The sequence below is a fragment of the Lytechinus variegatus genome, chromosome 4 (genome assembly GCF_018143015.1).
Source record: "Lytechinus variegatus isolate NC3 chromosome 4, Lvar_3.0, whole genome shotgun sequence".
Classification (NCBI taxonomy): domain Eukaryota; kingdom Metazoa; phylum Echinodermata; class Echinoidea; order Temnopleuroida; family Toxopneustidae; genus Lytechinus; species Lytechinus variegatus.
Window position 1 is genome coordinate 18,001,168 of NC_054743.1, and position 22,172 is coordinate 18,023,339.

Here is a 22,172-nt window from a genome sequence, read left to right on the forward strand (position 1 = left end):
GCTGACGTCATAAAAGTGGGGAATCCCCAAGTAAGCAAGATTTTGTTTATGGTATCAAAATACCTTTTTAGCAGGCAGAGTTCGAAGTATAGAATAAACCTCTAGTCACATATTAAAAAAAATGTTATTGTTGTTGTTTGTTGTTGATATTATCGTCGTCAAAATTTATGCTGCTATTTCAGCAGCTAGGGTTAATGTTCAATTTGAGTTCTTCACAAATTTACAAGAGTATAGGAAATATTTTGGGAAGTGAAGGTCAATCAGCTAACTTGATAAAAGCGAGCACCACGAGTTACTTGCTGTCGATATCGGGACATTGAACAAAGCATTTGGATGAGCAGAATCTCAGCATTGGGGGAAGATGAGATGTCCTAGCTATTTTTGTAACATTCAACAAATATGAAATTTACAAATGATTTCCCTTTCCAGGTCACAATCAATCTTTATTTTTCTTTCGATTAATTTTAGCACAACATACAGGTTTCATTGGCGGCTATTGAATAATAATAATGATAAGGAGACTCAGTTAAATGGCATACCGCACTCAACGTGGATAGAGAGCACGTTGAGTTTCTAAAATTCTGTTTATTTGTAACCAAATTTGGAACCTAGACTTACAAAATGCGATGAAATTATGAAGAATCATATGTGCATTCAAATTATTACTCCCTCACGGCTGAGGTGTGATAGTTCAGTTGGTATATAGAGCAAACCGGTGGCACGGAATCACTAGCAAGGCATTTGTCCTCATTACCAAGTCTCTCGGGGGGGGGGGCATTAAGCCTTCAGTCCTCTGGCTGCTTGCTAACAATTAAGCACTCATCATACTTTCTTAGCTTCTCAGAACAATACACACCAACATCATTATACAATGGAGATATACAGTGGCATAAAAAAGGGGGCACATCAGCTCAGCGTATGGTGCTCATTTTCTGTATTACAAAACAAGTGAACGCAAAATATTGACTTTTAAAAATTGAAAATATAATTTTGCAATAGATTTTCATACAATCAAAACTATATTACACTACCATCCTTTTCCATTTCTTATAAGCATTTTCTCCTTTCATTGCCTTGGTCGTAAAACTTTCCGCTAGGGGCAAGTCTCCATCTTGCTCCAATCTATATACCACGGTGGAGGTGTATATGGTCCATCCTGAAAAAATGAATTTACTAAATTGGGGAAATCAAACATGCGGAATGCTAAAAATTTAACGTCAAATAATAAAACCTAAGACACATTCAAGTTCTTCTTAATTCCACAAAACCGTTAGCTCTACGTAGCTGCAAGACCCATGACCTCTGAATGGGATGAGAAACATTCCCATTTTGAGCTCTTATACCTTGGTTTAATCATACCATTATCATGCGTGATTCTCTTTTTTTGTAACTTAATACGACTCAGTTATTAAGAGCTTTTATATTATCACATCTATAAAATGAAAAATATTTCATAAATATTTCATAACATAGACTACAAATCATAAAATGAGTACCTGTTTATGACAGTATCGTCTCTCTCTCTCCCTTAAACGTAAAATGTGTAATGCACTATTTAACAAAGTCATGTGGGCTTATTTTTAATCCGACTTTGATAGGGCCGCAAAAGCGGCGGGGGGGGGGCCTCCACTTCTTTCCAAAACCGTGTACAAAAACGTAAAAATTACCATACGATTGTGAGTTTTGCATGGTCAGCCCCCCCCCCCCCTTTGAAAACCGTTCCGCGGCCCCTGTTTCTTTGTTATGTGTTTGTTTTGTTATTATTTCTCGACTTATTCACTTTGACCAGTAATCATTATCCTTCTCCTCACTATCATCAAAGTTATCACCGCCATGATTGTACAAGTAGCCAACTGCATTATTTGTGTTTTACTATTAAAAAAAAACAACGAAAAAACGTACAGATATACGTGATGTGAGTTTTGTTTAATAAATTAGCGACTTCCCATAATTGAAGAGCGCCATCTCACAACAGAAATTTCTTTATTAAAGTTTGAGCCCTTGCTAGAGGGCGTCTGTAGCTTTGTTTGTCTGCTTCGATTTTACAGGCTTACCTGTGCATGCGTTAGCAGTAAAAAAAGAAGATAATAACGTCTGTCTGGATTTTTATACGAACTAGATTAATTCAACTATTATTAGACCGAAACATGATTTAAATATGAAGCGGAGAAGAGTGAAAAAAAAATGACACGTTTGGTGCTTCCCGTGCCATGCACGCTGTACTACCAATTTCATTATTTACGCAGACTATTGTTTCGGAATATCCCTACATAAATGTTAAATATTTCTACGAAGTGAGGAGAATGTAAAGATACGCATAATTCATCGAATTTCACCTAATGTATATATTGAAAATTGATGAAATAGATTTAAATCAATTATCTTGCAGGAGAACATATTTTTAGCAGGTGTTTATGCATTTATTAATAATTTCAATACATGTCACAGTAATCATAATGCATATAAAAAATACAAAAAATAACTGAAAGAATTACAAATTGTGACAGGGGAAAGGGAGCTCATGAAAACCATAGTAGAAAAAATGGGTCTATATCAATAAAAGTGATGTCACATATTATTTGAAATGTTAAGACAAAAGGGGAAACATATATTAATACATTCGTATACAGACAATAATTATTTTGACATAACCTGATGACATTACGGAAACAGAAAATATTTTAACGTGGGACGTGGTTCTTATCACAAGGAACTGCCTTGCATCCAGCTATGGATATGGTTATTGACAATAATGATGTTATTTTCATATTAAAATCGATCATTAATTGATAACTACCACAGATATTGTCAATAGATTATTTATTTTATTTCCATATCACATTGGTGAGTGTTCTAAGCATTTTCAAAATTCATTGGAGTTCCTTGACTTGTAATTTTTATAGGTAGGATGCAAGGAAAATACTAAAAAAAAGTTATTGAAATCGGAATAAAAACTATGAAGTCAACGCGGTTTTCTTTAATGTTGTATTATTTCGATAAAATATTTTAGTGCATGTTACCTTGAATGCGATACACACTGATTTCTGGATCTCCACTTCAATTTTCCTTATTCTGCTATATATTAAATCTTAATCATCTCATTTTCATAAGCATAACAAATTATTAGAATAGTTTTACCCAAACCGTTGCAATGTACTCTTCAAATGAGGAGCCAGTCCTGTTGTTTAACTCTTGGAGCAGAAATTTGAATAATCGCAATTTTATAATTTGACTTTAGTACATATTTTCACAAGTAAACATAACACAAAACAATATAACGTCATAAGATTCAACATGAAATATAAATCAGACATAGTATCATTCATCTAAGTCATATAACTAATACAATACACAAGAAAGAGTAGGGATGAGACATAATAAGCCGATAGCAATACAAAGTTACATGACTAATACATTCAACATTTACTGTCTCGACGAAATAACTTCATTTAGAATGCCATATATAACTAAATAACTAACTAAATGTCTTTTGAGACGATAATGCGAACCAATTTCAATATCGATAGCATTCAAAGGGGATGTTCACCCTGACAAAAATATTATTGTAAAAATAGCAGAAAAATAATAAAAAAATATTGCCGAAGGTTTGAGAAAAATTCATCAAATAATTAAAAAGTTATTAGAATTTCAATTATTTGATTTGTACATAGCAGCATTTCTACATAGCGAATAGTAAAAAATCAATGAAATGTCATTTTCTCAGAAAACTGAAAATGGTTTTCACTGCAACTTTTGTATATCAATAGACAAATCATTTCACACCCGATCATGAAAAGAAAACAAAATTAAGTCATCAGGAACCATACAAAACTAGAAATTCATAATTTTATATTACATAACACATGGGGCAGCTGCTCGTTTATGACGTCACAAATCCAAAATTTTGAACTCTAACAACTTTCTTACTATTTAACGGATTTTGCTCAAACCTTCACCAATATTTTTTCTATTTTTTCTGCTATTTTTACAACAAAGCTTTCTTCAGGTGTCCTCGTCTAGATTAATATTAACAATACCCGACAGTTGAATATATATTATTCTACCGTCGCAACAGATGGTTAAACGAATTTTAATGTCGATAAACTAGAAATGAAACAAAAATAAAAATTAAAGTAAAACAATCCTTTCTTAGAACACTTTCCGCACAAAATACATTCACTTTTGAAGGTCCTAAATTTTGGAATACTTTGCGCATTGATATGAACAATTTCCCTAGACTCGCAGCCTTCAAGAGAACACTCAAGAATTTGTTTTATTGACTCCGTATAAACCTCGCTTTATTAGACTGCATGTCTCTTCTTTAATTACCGGGTATCAATATTATTACTACATATTCATTATATTATTTTTGGCATTTATGATTATCAATATTATTAACATTTTTACTATATCGATATTACTTTTATTGTTATTATTGTTGATATCCAAAGAACTCGTCACCACTCCTCAACCAGGCACATTCTTTGATCCATTTTCCTTGCGCGTCAACTTGTTACATCACCTGTGTCCCATTTTCTTATTTTAGTCCACATGCAGAAATTATGATCTCTTCATCGTCTCTCCTCGTTATTTTTCGTACATTGCTCATTTCATGTATTATGTTATTGCTTTCATTTAAAAAATTTTCTTCCTCTCTCTTGGCTTCAGTCATTATTTTAATCATGTAATTAAATGTTGACTATTATTGAATAATTTCATTCGAGGGGTCAACGATTTACAAGTATAGCTTCACAGTAATTTCCATTTCCAGTATGTTATTTTCAGCTACAAACTAATTTTTCATTATCCATCCAGGTTTCAAATGTATAATTCAGATATATATGTATTTTGTTACATGTTCGTTTACATTTCAATTGTTTATCATAATTGTATTTTTATGTAATTTGTATACTGTTCTGTTAGAAATGAGAAAAAAAAACTAGCAAAAAATTTATACTTTGTTAGACTATGTATGCAGGCCTACTATAGCGAATCACGAAAAAAAAGAAATTCGTTATTTTAGATTTATATTGTGGAACCGAGAATGAGTCGATCAATTCTACAAGAATACAAAATGATGAAAACAACGAGCAAAATGTACATCAATAAATGAATGAATGCAGAATATTGATTATTATTTATCGTCTTTCAGATCTTTGTACATGTATATATATATATATATATATCATTGTTTCACTCGCACCTTACTCCTAAAATCAGGAGCGGTGGCGGCAATAGGGATTTATTTTTTCCTTTCCCCTTTTTATTGATTTTTATTCTCAATGAAATATTACCTAATAAAGAGTCAAATTTTCTCTCATTCATTCATGCTGAATTTATAGTCTCATTAAAAACACGTAACATAATATTCAAACATTAAGAAGAATGCACTGAATATGGGGGACAAGCATTCTAGGCCATTTCAAAGGCTGGGCTCCCCAGCCCCCCCCCAAATACTCTTAATTTGTTTTTGAGAGAGTTGAGAGCGGAGGGGATGGAAAATTATTCAACCTTCTTCCAAGATAACCGATATTGAAAAATTGTCTGTTTCGGTGTGGAGGGAATCCCCACTCCTCATGGCCCAGGAGGTATATAAATTATTAATTGGGTTTATTTAATTGCATGGTTTAAAAAAAATAACAACGAGAAAAATAAATGAATTTAAGAAGGAAAGAGAAATGATAGGGAACGAGAAGGATAGAGGGAAGAAAGAAAGAAAGATAGAAAGAAAGAAAGAAAGAAAGAAAAAAGAAAGAAAGAAAGAAAAAAGAAAGAAAGAGAAAAAGAAAGAAAGAAAGAAAGAGAAAAGAAAGGGAAAATTGGAGAGAGGGAGAGAGAGAGGGTGGGGGCGCCAGGGACAACAATTCAATTAAAGAAATTGTATATCAAGAATAACATGTGTCGCAAGCTAAAAGCTGTATTAATTATATCAGATAGTATTAAATCAATGGCGCCTATCAACATCCATACAACCATGATATAAATACATTTTACCAAGTCGGAAAACAATGAATTTCCGTAACTTCACGTATTATTTGTATTGCATTTTTTTTCATTTAAAAAGAATAGGCCTATAGCAGTATTATTGTTTTAATATAAAACGCTTGGGATTTTAATAGTTTTCAAATGCTGCAGAAAAAAAGGATTGGTTCAATTGATATCCATAATTAAATGTATTGTTTAACTTTGTGAGCAGCCGATTTAAAAAATTCCCAAACCAAGATGAAACATGTGTACAAGTGCAGGTATTAGAACTAATAAACCCTGAAAACAACCATTATTGAGAATGAAAAGCTAAAACTACCAGGCAAACCCCGATTTTGTAAATAGGCGTCTTATAGACACCTAAATAGTACACATAAGTGTATGGGATGAAATTAAGATGGTGTTTCCGGTCACTTTATATTTCAATTTTTGAAGCACTAAATAATTATTTTCGAACGCAATTTTTTCTGGGCTTCATTTTTGTAACATATCACAGACACAGGTGACAAGTGTGACCTTCTAGCTCAGATTTTTTAAAAGTCAAACCAATGTTAACCAATCACTTTAAATATGAACTATGAGTTCGAAATTTAAAATAAAAATAATTTGAGTCAATCTTTTTCATTATTAAAAAAAAATGATCAAATGATGGAAAAGTAAACTCCAATGAATCGGACATGTCTGAGGACTGAATTATAAGAATGGAATAGGAAAAATAATCGACGATAGTATAAAAAGAAGATTTGTGTTTAAATACTGCCAATCATGTTTTATAGCAATAAACCTGAATTGAATTGCATTGAAAGTGCACATAATTATGGAACGAAAAATCTCAATATCACTTTCTAGTGTACTTTTTTAGTTTCTTAAATCAGTCAGCATAATACGTAATGACCGATGCCGATACAAATTTGACTGTCAAAAAGAAGAAAAAGTTTGTTGACCTGCCAATGTTATTGTTTGGAGAAAGAATTTGCCGGTACGCGCATCCCAAGCCGGCGCGCATGTGTGACCCATTTTCGGAAACTAGTTCGGAAACGTCGGGAAACATCAAAGACGCGCATGATGAGACAATGTTATTAAATGACGTGAAGGTCAACGAACTTTTCAATATCAATCAATTAAATCACTGGAACTACTTTTTCATTGCAAAACATACCTGTGTTTTTGTGACCTCCTTTTTAAAAAGTCATAGGTATGCCTTAGCTCAGTTACTGCCGAGATATGAAAATAGGCCTATTTCTCCTTTGTTGATGATGTAGTGATCCCGGGTGATGATGACGATGATGTGTGATAATGATGGATAACGGCAACGTGATGATAATGATGATGATGATGTGACGGTGATGATGATGCCTTACAATTTACTATAACGAAACCAATAATAACTTGCTGACAGTATTTTTCTTTTCTTTATCTCTATATTTTATTTACTACGAGATCTGCAATGAATTCGCAATGGAAAAGACAAATGTGATTATAGCTGAGGTCGATTGAGGCTCTCTGAACGAAGAAAAAAAAGGAAAGAAAGACAAAATGAAATGAATTGCCGACATCATCCAAAGTGTCAGTGTCCTCATTAATTGGTTGAAGTACTAGTAAGTTGATATTAGTATGCGCAACAATTTCAATTTATATTGCAGAACGTTACATTCAGTTTTAAAATCCCGGTTTAAAATATTGCAGGGTGCATGTTCCTGGGATTATTTCCTGAACTAGCTATATTTTCAAAATTCTTTTCATTATAAGTATATATACATGCAATTAATTTCGACCTGGTCACATGTTTTCGCGTTCCCGATTTTATTATCAGTTTGTATACCCCCCCCCGATGGATTTGTCTTTCTTATTTCCTTTTTTTCTTCAGATTTAGCATATAAAAATATAAATACACTATATCGGCCCGGTATATCGGAAGACCAAAACTTGAGCATGATGCTGACTCGTCAGAGGCTAATGCAATTTATAAAAGATTCGTAACATTTTATAAAAAACACCTTTGCCACATTATGTGTTCAATCAAAATTATCAAAATGCGGTTATGTACTTTCAAAACGTTTGTCAAAGTAAAATAAATTAACATCTATATATGAATACCCAGGTATATATTTCTATTTTCAATGTTATGTACGATGTATTGTATCCTACGTTCAAAAAGTTTCTGAAAGTATCACCGTTGAAGCTATTTAATTGCATACTTTTTTGTTTATTCTTTAGTAGAAAAGTGAAGAAATTTATCATAAAAAAGCTAAACTGAGAAAATTTTCACTTAAATTTGCACATGCCTGTTACACTGCATCGGTTTGTTTCCATTATACGCCTATATTTGCTTTTCGTATTTTCATGCTTACATTTTTTTATATTGCATGACTCCTAAATTGTAAAAAAAATAGTAACATCCTGCCGCAACGGCGTAGTTTAATTACCTTGCTGAATTGACTATGTCAGGAAATTATGTGCATGCGCGGAGCATTTTTACCGTAAAACTTGGAGTAATAGTCCTCTCATCCCATTGGTGGTTATCGAGATATGAGAGTATGAGATTGCTTGAGAGGTCGGCCCGAGGAAACGGCGGGATAAATGAAAAAAAGAAAATCGCAAATAATTCATCTGTGAAACACGGTACTGGGGCACAGCGACTACAAACAAAAGACCGAATAGAAATGCGGCCTTGCTGACGTCAGTGTTCAATTACTCGCTGGTAATCCGATAGCTGAGGGCAGCGTACTCACTCCCTCCACCAGCCTCCGATCGCTTTCACAAAAGTTCAGTTTTAAGAAAAAATAGTAAACTATGTAAAATTGTATCCATAGGATGTTTTTCATAATTAGTTTTTCAAACTTTCATGTCAATATCAATAGTGAAAACGCATTGTCTTTTTGATAGATAACCATGTTGTAATTTCCGGAGGGAGTGTACGGAATAGCTCCGCTAAAGCAGGATGAAAAGAATGCCTGGGACTGTCTACCGCCGTGGAATGCAGTGTCCTAGCGAGGCAAAAGGAATTAGTTCTCAAATAATTGGAGAACAGTCCGATCTTACGCACCCATTGTCACCTGTGTGACTTTAGGTGAATTTGATAATTTATCAAGAATAAAAATGGGGGTAGAACAAATGAGAAACACATCATTTTCAATGAAATTTATACCTCTCGGCGCATGAATTTTCGTAACAAAATTTTTGCAAATTCACCTAATACACTTCCATAGGCTCCTACAATAAATAAGGGAATATATGCGCGTGATAAGGACTTCCCGATGGTAGACTAAGTTTTCTATGTTATTCTCTAAATCGCACTTAGAAAACACGTGTGCGGATCGAAGAAGCGCACAAACTGATATCTATGTTTTCTTATTAGGAATGGAACATTGGGGTTGGCGCCCAATGGAACGCACATTCAAGCTTTGTGTTCCGTAGAACAGCATGGCAACAGAGGTTGCTGCAAATGTCAATTGTGATGAAGAAATTACAGCACTGGGCCGTGTCCAACAAGCGAGAGACGACACAATGGAAAATGCAGACAGGCCTTCTGAATTCAACACAACCGGGAAGGGAACGCAACCTCATGACCCCAGCAGCGGCGGAGGACACGGAGGAGTACCCGGTCCTATAGCTGATGGGCAAGTAGGAGTAAGAATTAATAATTCTATGGATTCTCATGGTCAGCAATCGATGAATATGTCGAAGGATGGTAATGTGACAAAGACGCCAAACTGCAACTCAACAGGCCAGTCAGACGGCGTGCTTCCGCAAGCGGGTCGTCCAAACGCAGGCTCGTACAACGGGCCAAGTCCAAACGTTGATCCCTTTTCTAGCGGTGCTTTACCTCAATACATGGAGAATAGCAGTGGTAATAAACAAGCGTCTTTTGGTCAAGATGGTTATGGTGGTGGATATTTTGGAAATAGAAACAATGGAGGGTATGGAATGAACCAACATGGCGGACCTGGTATGACAGGAAATGCAAACTCTGGTGCTGGAGCCCCAAATCAAGCCATGGCACACACAAGCACATACAATCAGTTTGATGGGAATATGAACTCCAGGCCAGGATACCCAAATATGTCAAATCGCAGTGGAATGGGCTCACCGATGGGCCCAGGCAGTTCGGCCGCTTATGGCGGCTCACACAATCCACGAGCGTATGGGCCAGGAGACCGAATCTCGAGCACAGCTCCAACTCTTTCACAACTTTTACAAGGACAAAAACACCCTACTCACAGTTTTTCAGGAAATTTTTCAGGGCACAGTGATGTGAGCCCAGGAAAGGGACCTGATGCTGGTTCGATGGGAATGATGGGACAAGGAGGTCCTTATCAATCTCAGTGGCCCAATAGAGGCCAAATGCAACATCCAATGGGACCATATGCTCAACGCAGTCAGGTACATCGCTTTGTAGATTTACATGTACAGTGTAGTTCATCGAGACTAAGAAAAGGGGCTCGGGAGTATTTAATTTTATTTATATGTAATGTCTAATTTTTTGCATATCTTTTTGGAATGATAACCATTTCAAAATGGTACGGTATGTTATGTGTAAGTATTTAGTGTTGTATTTGTTGTTAAACAATGTGTCCTTGTCATCGCATGAAGTCAAACTTGCCTAAGTCGAATCTGTTAATAGATGAATTATTCATACATAAGCTTCAACATAGACAAATGTTGGCTCGTATTTCTAAAAGTCAATATGCATTTGCATGCAATTTAACAATTGAATAAGGATAAAGTACATGTATGAAGCATGCCGTATCTGAACCATGTCTTTGTATAGTATGGTTCAGAAGGGGGGAGGGGTCAAGATACATGTAGTCTTTTGCTCACATTAACATGTACATAATGGTGGCATAATAACTTGAAAGAAACATAATGAAAGCGATCTGCCCTTCAAAAATAATGTTATGAGCTGTTTAGAATCATGTGAAGGTACATTTATCTTGTTCATTGCGATTAAAGTTTTTTTCATTTTAGAGATTTGCAACCCGCCCCTTTTAAATCTTTCTCGTACATCTGGTAGAGGCTACTTCTGTATTTTTGCTACAATGAAGTATTGTGAAATATGATGGAACAGCAATGGAAGATGATGGCTATTTATCCAAAGCCTGTGGGTACTTCCAGAGCTCTAGTTGCTCTTGTAGGTTTGTGTGTGTGTGTGTGTGGGGGGGGGGTAGATAAGCCGATTATGACATCCTCAAATAAACGAGAAAATGCTTTAAAATGGCAACATCTCAGAAAGTTTAGTGACATTCATTTTATTCAAACCAAATAAGTCCTACATACTTGTATGTGGGGATAGGTAGTAAAATTATTAATAAAATGATAAATGAAAAGCAGTCCAGATAAAGAATTTGAAAAGTACAATACACTGTATTCTTGAAGTCTTGAAAACTATAGTTGAATAGTAATTGCTTTAAATTCCTCCCAATTATACCAATGATCTGCATATCATTAAAGGAAAAAGATTTGAACAAACCTTTGAGTAACTAGGCTTGTAATGCTTATTGGATTGGATATAAACGGGAGGGGGGGGGGGGGGTTGATGCCAAAATGAAGAGAGATTGATAGTAAAGGAAATAATGACATTGCTATATATCTCTGTTCTCCAATATAGTTAATAAGAATAATTCTGAGACCCCAACAATTCGATAATTTATTTTGTTCAATGTTAAAGGTAATGTTTAACTTTGTGAGCAGCCAATTTAAAAATTCTCAAACAAAGATAAAACATGTGTACAAGTGCATGTATTAGAACTAATAAACCCTGAAACCTACCATTATTGAGAATGAAAAGCTAAAACTACAAGGCAAACCCCGATTTTGTAAATAGGCGTCTTATAGACACCTAAATAGTACACGTAAGTGTATGGGATGAAATTAAGATGGTGTTTCCGGTCACTTTATATTTCAATTTTTGAAGCACTAAATAATGATTTTTCGAACGCAATTTTTTCTGGGCTTCATTTTTGTAACATCACAGACACAGGTGACAAGTGTGACCTTCTAGCTCATATTTTTTTAAAGTCAAACCAATCACTATAAAGTGTATGGTTGAACTTAAAAACTACCCATTCCCCAATATACAAAACATCCACTTAAAAATTCTGAAAATGAGTATGAACTCTGAAAAAGTGAAAGCGGATAGTTTGAAATATTTAAGAGTACATGTAAAATCTGTGATCAAACCTGTGCCCATTTCTAACAAGGATTATTAAAGGTACAAGAAGAATACAAGTGTAGATAATCCTACTATTGTGTATACACTGAACAACCTATGTCAACAATAAGATTTCTCATGAATGGACCTAACAATGCTTGTGGTTGCAGGTTCTATCCAATTACAAGCAAAACATGACTACTCAACCTCCTTTTTTTTTCCTTTTCCCCTCATGGCTGGGAAGGGGATTCCCCAGAATTGGGAGAGTGATGGTGTTTATTTGAAGGCCAGCCAATATTTTATGGAGATCACAATAACAGCTGAACACTGCCACCTCCCACCTGCTGGGAGCAAGGCACATTTTGTAATTTGATATGAGACAGATTATCATTAACTTTTACCCTTGCAATGATGGCAAATTTTGTTTTGGTTCTATTTTTATTCGTGGGTGTGTTAGGGATTGGTTGTATTCTGTAATGAATATTATATTTGTTCATGTTTGTTAAATGTTTGTTTTATTTCCAGACATGATAATTTTTGCACATTGCTATTTGCTAATGACAATCAATTTATTGCAAAGCCTTTTTTTTAATCCAAAAAATAACTCAACGAAACCAAAACACAAATTTAAATATAGTAAAATCTTAGAATCTTTCAGCTACATATTTTCTACATCACTTACAAGCTTTTAACATTGAGAGTCGTGTGAAACATCTAACAATATTCACCATGAATATTTTCATTAATTTCTTCAGACTATGGAGGAAAACGGACCTTCCCCCAAAAGTTGCTAAAATTTCACATCTTTACATCCATAAAATGCCTATCTATATTCTAGTGCTGTAGCAGAGCTGCCAAACCGAATGGAAATTCGCTGAACTTAGCACTTCCGGACCAAACCGAACACAGAGGCCTTGTGCAGTGGTTTGCTAAAAAAGAAAATTAGGCACATTAATTTTACCAAGTAATATTGAATAACATTAACGGCAGGGACTCCATAGATTCAAGTATAAAATAAACATTTTTATTGGTTAGTGATTGTGCACAGAAAGAATTCCACACAAAATATTTTTAAAATCCACTATGAAAGCTCCCGTCTCGTCTTTGAATTGTTATCTTCAGTTAACTTAAGAATTTTTTTATGAATATGGATATATTTTTTCTTCATAAATTGAGGGGACATTTGAAGCTAAACTCGGTATAAAAGTGTGGTTGAATTACGTATTGCGGTAATCGATCGTGATTGTAATCGGACCTTATTGTTTTATATTTAATAAAAGAAAAAGACAACATAAATTCCTCCCTGTGACTGACAGAGTAATGGTAAAGTACATGTACATATATATTTCACCTTCTGAAATGTCCATATTAATATCAACAAAAATAAAGAAATAAGATATGAAGGAATGAGGGTAAAAAAAACCCGGAAAAGTTAAAAATTCAAAGCAAATCAACTAAAACGCATGTTCCCTGATCGTGTTCCGGAAATGGTTGATAAGGATAGTTAAAACAGGAAGTCCAAACAACCTGCTCTCAGCTGCTATTATACTGGTAAAATTCATATTCCAAATTTGAAATGCTTTTCCATTGTCAATATTTTATTAAAAAGTGGTTTAATCTGGTCAATTACTGAAAATGAAATGATAAATTATCAGTTCCGTCTTGGTTCTGAAGATCAACACCGAGTGATTTCACAACACTAAAATTCACATTACAGTCCCATGTACTGATTTTCGTATTGGAAATGTGTGTGAAGTCACATACTTTCAAACTTTCGGGACCAAGAATGGACTGATATTTCATCCTTTTAAATAATTGATTGACGAGATTTAACCACTTTTTAGAAAATTCGGACTTTCTGAAACATTTCCTATGCTTTAAAATGTGAATTTACCGGTAAAATAACAGTTGAGTGGAGGTTGTTTAATAAAGGACATAAGTTGGGAAACTCATTTAAAAGGGGGAATGAATCTTCTTGACCTAATCCGGTCTCCATTGTGCATTTTCTTGCAGATGGGAATGATGCCTGATGGTCAGAGCCCTATGCAGAAGAGACCATATCCTGGTGGCCCTCCTGGACCCTATCAGAATCAGTATGGTGGCCGCCAGTTCTCGGGCATGTCACCTCAGATGTACCCCAACCCAATGTATCCTGGTAATCGGTCATACAATGCACCTGGCGGTGGCACCAGTGGTGGGGGCAGCAGTGGTGGTGCTAGTGCCGGTAGTGGTCAGTTTCCTCAACAGGTGAGAATGGGAATGGATGGCTCCATTTTCTTCATTTATGAAACATGTTGGACCATAGTCAAAATGAGTCAAAATGTTTTTTTTTTCTGCTGAAGCATGTATTTAATGGTCGCATCAGAGATTACTTCATAATGAAATAATGATTTTGAAAAATCTAATTAGTTCTGGAAAAGGCTATCTTAATTTCAACCAGGTTTACCACTGTACCCAATCCGTGTGGCATTTTAAATGGAAAAACTATCACTGCCATGGACAGGAGTTTGTAATCGGCTCATTCAGCTGGCAACGCAGGTCTCAAATTGTTGCAGAGATATTGCTGTGACGTCTTCTGTAGCTAGTGTACTTGGGCATCATGGGGGAAACTGGACATTTCAGAGGAACATTTGTGTAGCCTTGCATATTTCAGATGTCTACAATGTCTTTCACAAAGGAGCCTGCCGTATCATACACTACTTGTTGCTGCAGAGGGCACCTTGCATTCCTAAACATTCAAGTCTCATTGCAAATTTATTGAGACTGATCACTTGAGAAATGCATTGTGTTTTTGGTGCAAATTTCTTTACTGTGTGGTACATATGTTTGTCGTTAGTAAGAGTTCAGTTGGAGAAATTATCTTGAAACAAGCAGCAACTGTGCCAGTAAAACTCTTGTTCTCATGATTTTGATTATGCTGCAGTTACATTTTCCCTCAGGTGTCTGCATGGTGAGTTGAAAATGATTGTTTTAAGATTTCAATATGAACTACACACAGGAAGCTGTTACAAAAATTATTAAAACGGCTGTTTTCATCCCTCCATGTACTGCCTCTCTACACGAAATTGTGACTGCGCCATTATCGCGTCTTTTAGTGACTTGGCCGGTTCTCTTTATGTTTAAAAATGCCATTCTTGTATTATCTGACACTTACGTGTACTATAGACAGATAGTAACAGTATTTTACAGGCAATAAAACTCAAAGAAATTTCTTTTATGACTATTTGTCAGATGTCAAATCATAGCATAGCACTTGTAAAGTGGTTGCCCGTTTTTAGGTTGGCCTAGGTGGCCCAAAACAAACGAAGTCATATCTGACATCTTGAAAGGGGACAAATGTTGAAGAATTGTCCACCCCCCTGTTGTAATTAGCTTTATTGTGAAGAAATTGCCCATTTTGAGGTATAAAAGGTGGCAAAAACAATGATGCCCTTCTCATTGCAATCCTGAAAATTAGTTAACTGGAAACCGGTTTGGGAAACCAGTTCGGAAGATTACTTAGCTAACGTTCCCATTTGATCACCTGAAAGTGGTTTTCAACACCATTTCATGGTCACTCTCAGAACGTGATCTTTTTGCTATGGGTATGCTCTCAGTTTCGCATAAAATTTGAAACTGCGGTGTGTGCATTCTACACACAACAGGTGCGAAGATCACTTCCTGAAGAACGGTTTTGTCTCCCTCCCCCCCCCACCCCGGGCCGCCCTAAAACCGGTTTAATGAGGCAAAACTACATGTGGAGGTGGTTTTGTGAACCGGCTTGGAAGATCGCATCCAAGACCGCCTTGACCATTCTCATTATACGTTAAACTAGTTTCCAGTAAACTAGTTTTAGGATGGTAATGAGAACGGTAAACTTGTGTGGAGCGTGCAAGCCTGCAAGGTTACAGAAGACAGCCCTACATTGTATAAAACCATGATACATAAATGACATGCAAGGACCTGTAAAATTAACAGAATTTTTGCTTTTCTTTGATATCATAGTTTGTGTTTACTCTACTTTTGAAAATATTTGGTTTTACTAGTAGTATTGTTCAATATTTAATTTGTGTCCCTTAAAGATGTCCCCTCACTATGGTCTAACAAGCCAGTCGCAAGGCACCAACTACAGTTCTCCTTCGGGCTACTCGCCTCAGGGAGATGGTAGCGGTGACGGCAACAGTGTTTGGGGACCACCCTCCCAATCCATGCAACACCAAGGACCACAATCACAAATGTGGAACCAACAGGTAATTAGGGTTGGTGATGTTTGTAAATAAAAAATTATCAATTACTCATGTACTATACAATCCCTCTTCTTTTTTGTGTACTAATACAATTTTCAAATGGACATTGCACCAAACTATTATTAGGCCAGTCAATTTTCTTGTATTCCTGTATTCTTGTCATATCTATCTGAAAAGCAGAACATACTGGGTAATAGGCTTTCAACTAACTCTTCTGTCTATTATGAATACATTATGTAGAAGTTGTGTGGTCCTTTTGATGTAGTACATTGTATGACTGGGTACCTGGAGGATGGTTAATAAAGCTGTTCGTAAGTTACGAGCGACGTTATGAATGACTGGGGGCCGTTTCATAAAGCTGTTCGTAAGTTAAGAATGACCGGTGATCCTTTATTGTGGTTAGTGGTTTATTCATTGGCGATGGTTACGCACGTGAGAATGGTTCACCAGTTGTTCTTAAAGTCGCTCTTAACTTACAAACAGCTTTATGAAACATCCACTTGGTGATCCGTTCTTGTGGCAAATGTTATACACCAAATTTTCATTGATGGTGATTTTGCGCCTAAGAAATCGTTCATAAAGTAATTTGTTATTAACTTACAACTTCATGAAACACCAACATGTATCTTGCAGGTTTTCCATAAAGCTGTTCATACATTGTAAGTTACGGACAGCATGTACCTTAAAAACTTCTCCAAAAGTTGCTAAAAATCTAAAAATTTCCATATGTTGTCCATACATGTATTTCCTGAAAAGTACTTTTTATTTAGCTTGTAGTAACAAGGATATGAGGAATATGTATTTTCTTTTACTCTGAAAGGGGGGTTTCTATGAATTTCAGTTGATGAATGACTGACTAGACTTACACCAGAGGCTCTAGCTAAAAAAGTAAAATTGACAGATTGAAACACTGTAAAGCTACAAAGTGCAGCGGCATAAGGTTACTGCATAGTAAGTGCTTACCAGCCGAGTATTTTGCTAAAGAAAAACTTAAATAGGTTTTGATAATAGGTTTCATAGGATGAGGCAAGAATTGTTTTATATGCATTGACATGAATAACACAAAGCTCTCTGTAAACCTTTTTTTTTGGGGGGGCAGGGGGTTCTGTATTAGATATTACATGTAGAGAGATATGACAAAGTCACTTTATAGATGTTGATCCGGTTGTGTGGCTGATTTCTGCATGTCATTGTGAAAGATTGATTTTAAAAGTTAGCTATGTGATCAATCTCAGAGATTTATACAACTGTGCCCAGATTGAAAGGTAGAGAAACTTGTGACATATTCATGATATGGCATGAGCTTGTCTTCATAGCTTTCATCAAAAAAGGTTTTTAGATCAGAGTGTACATATATAGTGCATTAGGCAACTATAATGTTTGAATGCAACAAAACTGCTCCATCATTTAGTTGTATGAGGTGCAACCTTCTCCTAAATACCAAAGTAAAAAAAAATATATCATGAAGGCCAACTCATAGTTGACTCTTTATCGAGGCACATTTTTTTAATATACACCTACAAAAGCAGTGTCTGATTGACAGTGTATTCTTCTAGAAAGCAAAATGCTGACATTTCTTAAAGGGCAAATACACTTCCTTATTGCAGAGCATTAGAAAAATGATTTATGAGAGAAGTGCCAAATATAGCAATTATACGATCAAAGGCATATTGGATTGTTGTATAATGTGGAAATTCTTCAAATGAAAAAAAAACTTTCTTAAAATGTCAAGTTAGTTGTGGGTTTTGTTAAAGCTTGTGTATAGTTTTGGTAAATCCACCAAAATGCACCTATCACTATTCCAATTCATTGCTAGCTAATATGAATGGATATGCCCTATAACAGTTATGATGTGGAGGATATGAAATGAAAATGTGTTTTACATGATAAATTTTGCGATTTTACATGGAAATTTAACTTGATCGGGTCACCTGATCAAATTAAAATATCTGTGTGTTTTTGTCTTTCAATTAAATCCTATTCCAAATCATGGAATGGGCTGAAACTTTCAAGATATGTTCTTTGTCTGTAACTTTTGGATATCTAATCACTAAATTTATAGGATAAGTGCTTGAATGCCCATTTTTTAAATTTAAAACAAGCATCGCCGAGAGAGGGCGCTATATATCCAAGATTTGAATATTTGAAATTTTCTCAGAGAAGTGCAGTTGGAAAAATATCTAACGGTCTCTACGCTTCAGTAAGACTGTCTTATTAGATGATATTCGATTATCAATCACATTATTGACCCTTTACCAAAGCTATACACAGGCTTTAAAGTGAATACCATTACTGTTTGTACATTTATGAACAAATTGTGAAAGAATCTATCTAGCTTTCACAAAGTTATCAATTTGTGGCCTTGTATAACTTCTCATTTTCATATGAATTTCAATTCTCCCTATCGCATATAGCTGATATCAAGCGATGTCAATCATACCGATAGTTATCACTGATGCTTCGGACATGGAAAAGCAGCAAAATGCATGGAACTTTGTAGTTTCCAACCTTTTAAAATCAGTGACATTATTACTTCTTCAAACATGAAAGAATATGTCTGTTTCAAGATTGAAAGAATTTTCCAAGTAAAAGAAATGTTTCTACAACTGGTAAAGAAAGGAATGAACTTGAAATCCTCTCCAGGAAAGCTGCAAATGTTTACCCCTGCAGCTGGACTGGTGCTGGGTGACCATGGCAAGCCATCGCAAACTTATACCCCTATCATACTGCTCTTTACCCGGTGAACTTCGCCAGGGAAGTTCACTGGAAATTTCACTTAACGGTCCTTATCTAGTGATACATGTATTTTTCTGGTTTCTCCATATTCGGTATAATCAGACCAGCATAGGGCCACTTCAGAAAAATCCCATTTATCAAATGTAATGTTAAATTGTAAAATTATACCTTTATTATTTGTAGTGCTGTTGTCGACATACAAATGATTTTTAATGTTTCCGACATGTCGACATGCATGCACCCACATCGACATGTACATGTAAACATGAAATAAAAAGGGGTCTAGCCTAAGTCACGAGTGTAAAGCTTACCTGTAAAGGTAGAAGCATTTACATTAGGCCCGTTTCGGGTACACGTGTACACGTGTACACGCACGGTCAAGTCAGTGCACGTGTAATAAATTCCATCACCGTGTACACGGTAGCATCTGCATAAACAAGCTCACAGCCTCACATTAAATCTTAGTTCTCAGACACTGCACATGTTTTAATTACTAATATGTCAATATATTTCAATTAATCCAGAGTGAGTTCACTTCCAAAATCGCCAATTTAATCCACATTCTTTCTGGAGACTCACGTTTTTGTACCACGAAATGGGTCTGCTCCGGTCTCAAAAGCTCGAAAGTGTTGCTCAATCACACTCAGAGTCAATTTGAGAATCACCAATTGCGATAGCGATCATCGCTACAACTTACGTGTTATACGCTCGCACACAAGCCTACAAACAAACGCTCTTCAAATTGGCAACATAATAATGAAAATCAATCGATAACTTCAGTTACACTTATTCTGCAGCGATCTGTGCATGCATGTACGGTACAGTATACAAAATGCGCATCCAACGAGCGTCGGCGCTAGCTAGGGCCCTGCACTGATTTTCTTTTGCATTCTTTATTAATTTAATGCGCTGCTAAGCCGAGTAAACTTTTAATTTGCACCAATTTTTGTGGATTGATACTTCAAACTTCTCAGGTAAGCTTTAAAACCGTGACTTAGGCTATATAGACCCCTTTTTATGACATGTTGATGCGGGTCCGTGTCGACATGAAAACAGAACTCGCTCTCACAGTGTTTACAACGTGTACACGACCGAAAAACACGCCGTGTACACGTGCATCAAAAATGGACTTTCAAAACGGGCCTAATTTACATGTATCCATATTAATTGGCACAAGTGAAAGGTTTATTCAGCTTTGAAGCGCATTAAATTAATAGAGAATGCCTGCGAGCTGCGCGGCAGCAGAAATGGGCAGTGGGGCCCTAGCCCGGCCCGACGATTGATCATCTGATAGATCTGTGCAGTGCGCTAGTGAGCAGCATTCATGTTCACGCATGTACAGTACCATGCCCATGCAATTTTGGATGCATTCACTGCTACCGTGCTTGATAATACACTACTCCTCAATGTATTACTTTTCATATAAGCGTGAGCAGCAGTAAACAAGTGTTTTCTTCAAAGTTGTTACCGCTGTCATTGAGCGCTTACTTCAACACAAAGTCACAGAAAAATTGCTTTCTTTCGTTTGGAGATCGTTGCATGGATCGCCGCAGAAGTGGAACTGAAATTATTGATTTTTATTTTATTGTCAATTTGAGGAGCTTGCGTTTGCAGCACATGTGCACCAGGGTATACATGTAATACGCAATGATCACTGTTGCAATGGGTAATTCTCAAATTGGCTCCGAGTGTGATTGCGCATTGCTTTCGAGACCATATCGTGGTACAAAAACTTGATTCTCCAGAATAAATGTGGATTAAATCAGCAATTTTGGAAGTGAATTCACTCTACGTGTAACTTAGTCAAAATACGTTTTCCTGATCTGAGCCTGTATACATCTAGATCTACATGTAGTGTGGGGATATCACTTGTGTCAAGGTGAATCCATTTGATTGAGAGAGTGGTATGTGCCACGATCGAATGATTGTTACTAAAAAAATGTTGAGGCCTAAACTACGATCCCTTTTCCATGTCGACATTGTCGATGTCGGGATTAGTTTTTAGGGGACATGTCGACATGGATTTTTGTTCCCGACAACAGCACTAATTATTTGTGAGATTGTTACAGTAAGCTAGTGATATCTTCAGCCTACAATGTGTGTGAAGAAACCATGCATTCAGATGTGGAAGTTTACCTGCCAAGAATGAAAGGTTTAAGAGAATTATATGCCACAAATGGCCAAATTTGGACAGCTCTATGGGATAGGGAAAATTACATCATGTTTCTTTGTTTAGTACCCGACATGTTAAACTTTTTTATAGATAGACAATTTTTAATTTCATTTTTTGTCTTGCCTTCATAGCAGAGCGGACTAAAGGAGCCGCTTTTCTAATGGCAGCGGGGACGGCGGCGTCGACACAGAAATCTTAACCAAGGTTAAGTGTTTGAAATATCATAACTTGAAATGTATATGGACCTAGTTCATGAAACTCAATAAACAGAAGGGTAGTCACATATTACCGAACATCATGCCTCAGTTTAAGGTCTCATGACCAAGGTCAAAGGTCATTTAGGGTCAGTGAACTTTTGGTATGTTGGGGGTATTAGCTGAATTTCCATCATAACTTTTAATGTTTATGGAGCTAGTTCATAAAACTTGGACATAAGAGTAAGACCCCTGTTACATCTGAGAGATTTCCTACCTCGGGCCGGCCCGGGGCTTACCTCGGGTCGGAAAGAAATCAGATGTAAACCTACCTGGGGCCACCTTTTAGCGAACCTACCCGAGACCACATCCAGAGGTAGTCTCGGGTAGGTATCGGGCCGGCCCCAGTTCACCGATTCGTAGATGTAAACGCACACAAGCTTTCGAACCTATCTCGGTCCGTTTGCCAGCTGTCAAATTACGTCATAGCGCGCGCTATCCCCTCCCCAGCCCCGTCGTTCTTCGAATGTTTTTGCGGCATGCGACATGTGAATTGTGATTGATAAAGTCTTTGATTTGAGTGAAAAGAAGCATTTTAAACATATCCTTTTCAAGTCGATCATATCTTCAACGACTGCTGGGATCATCAGCATTCTTTCAGAATCTCGGGTAACTTCAATTAGCGCGCACGAATTATTCGGAGCCTA

The 22,172-nt window shown here is 36.1% G+C and overlaps 1 protein-coding gene across 10 annotated transcripts in view; it reads left to right on the top strand.

Annotated features, from left to right (window-relative positions):
- Positions 1-9,073: 9,073 nt before the first annotated feature.
- LOC121413540 (AT-rich interactive domain-containing protein 1B-like) overlaps positions 9,074-22,172 on the top strand; it is a 56,751-nt gene continuing 43,652 nt past the window's right edge. For 2 of the 10 annotated variants that reach the window (XM_041606386.1, XM_041606388.1), the window contains exons 1-3: positions 9,074-10,368; positions 14,150-14,383; positions 16,198-16,365. In XM_041606386.1, the coding sequence (XP_041462320.1) occupies positions 9,409-10,368; positions 14,150-14,383; positions 16,198-16,365 (1,362 nt within the window). In that variant the 5' untranslated portion in view covers positions 9,074-9,408. The remainder of the gene's footprint in view (positions 10,369-14,149; positions 14,384-16,197; positions 16,366-22,172) is intronic. The other 8 variants (XM_041606391.1, XM_041606396.1, XM_041606387.1 and 5 more) reach the window with 7 other exon arrangements.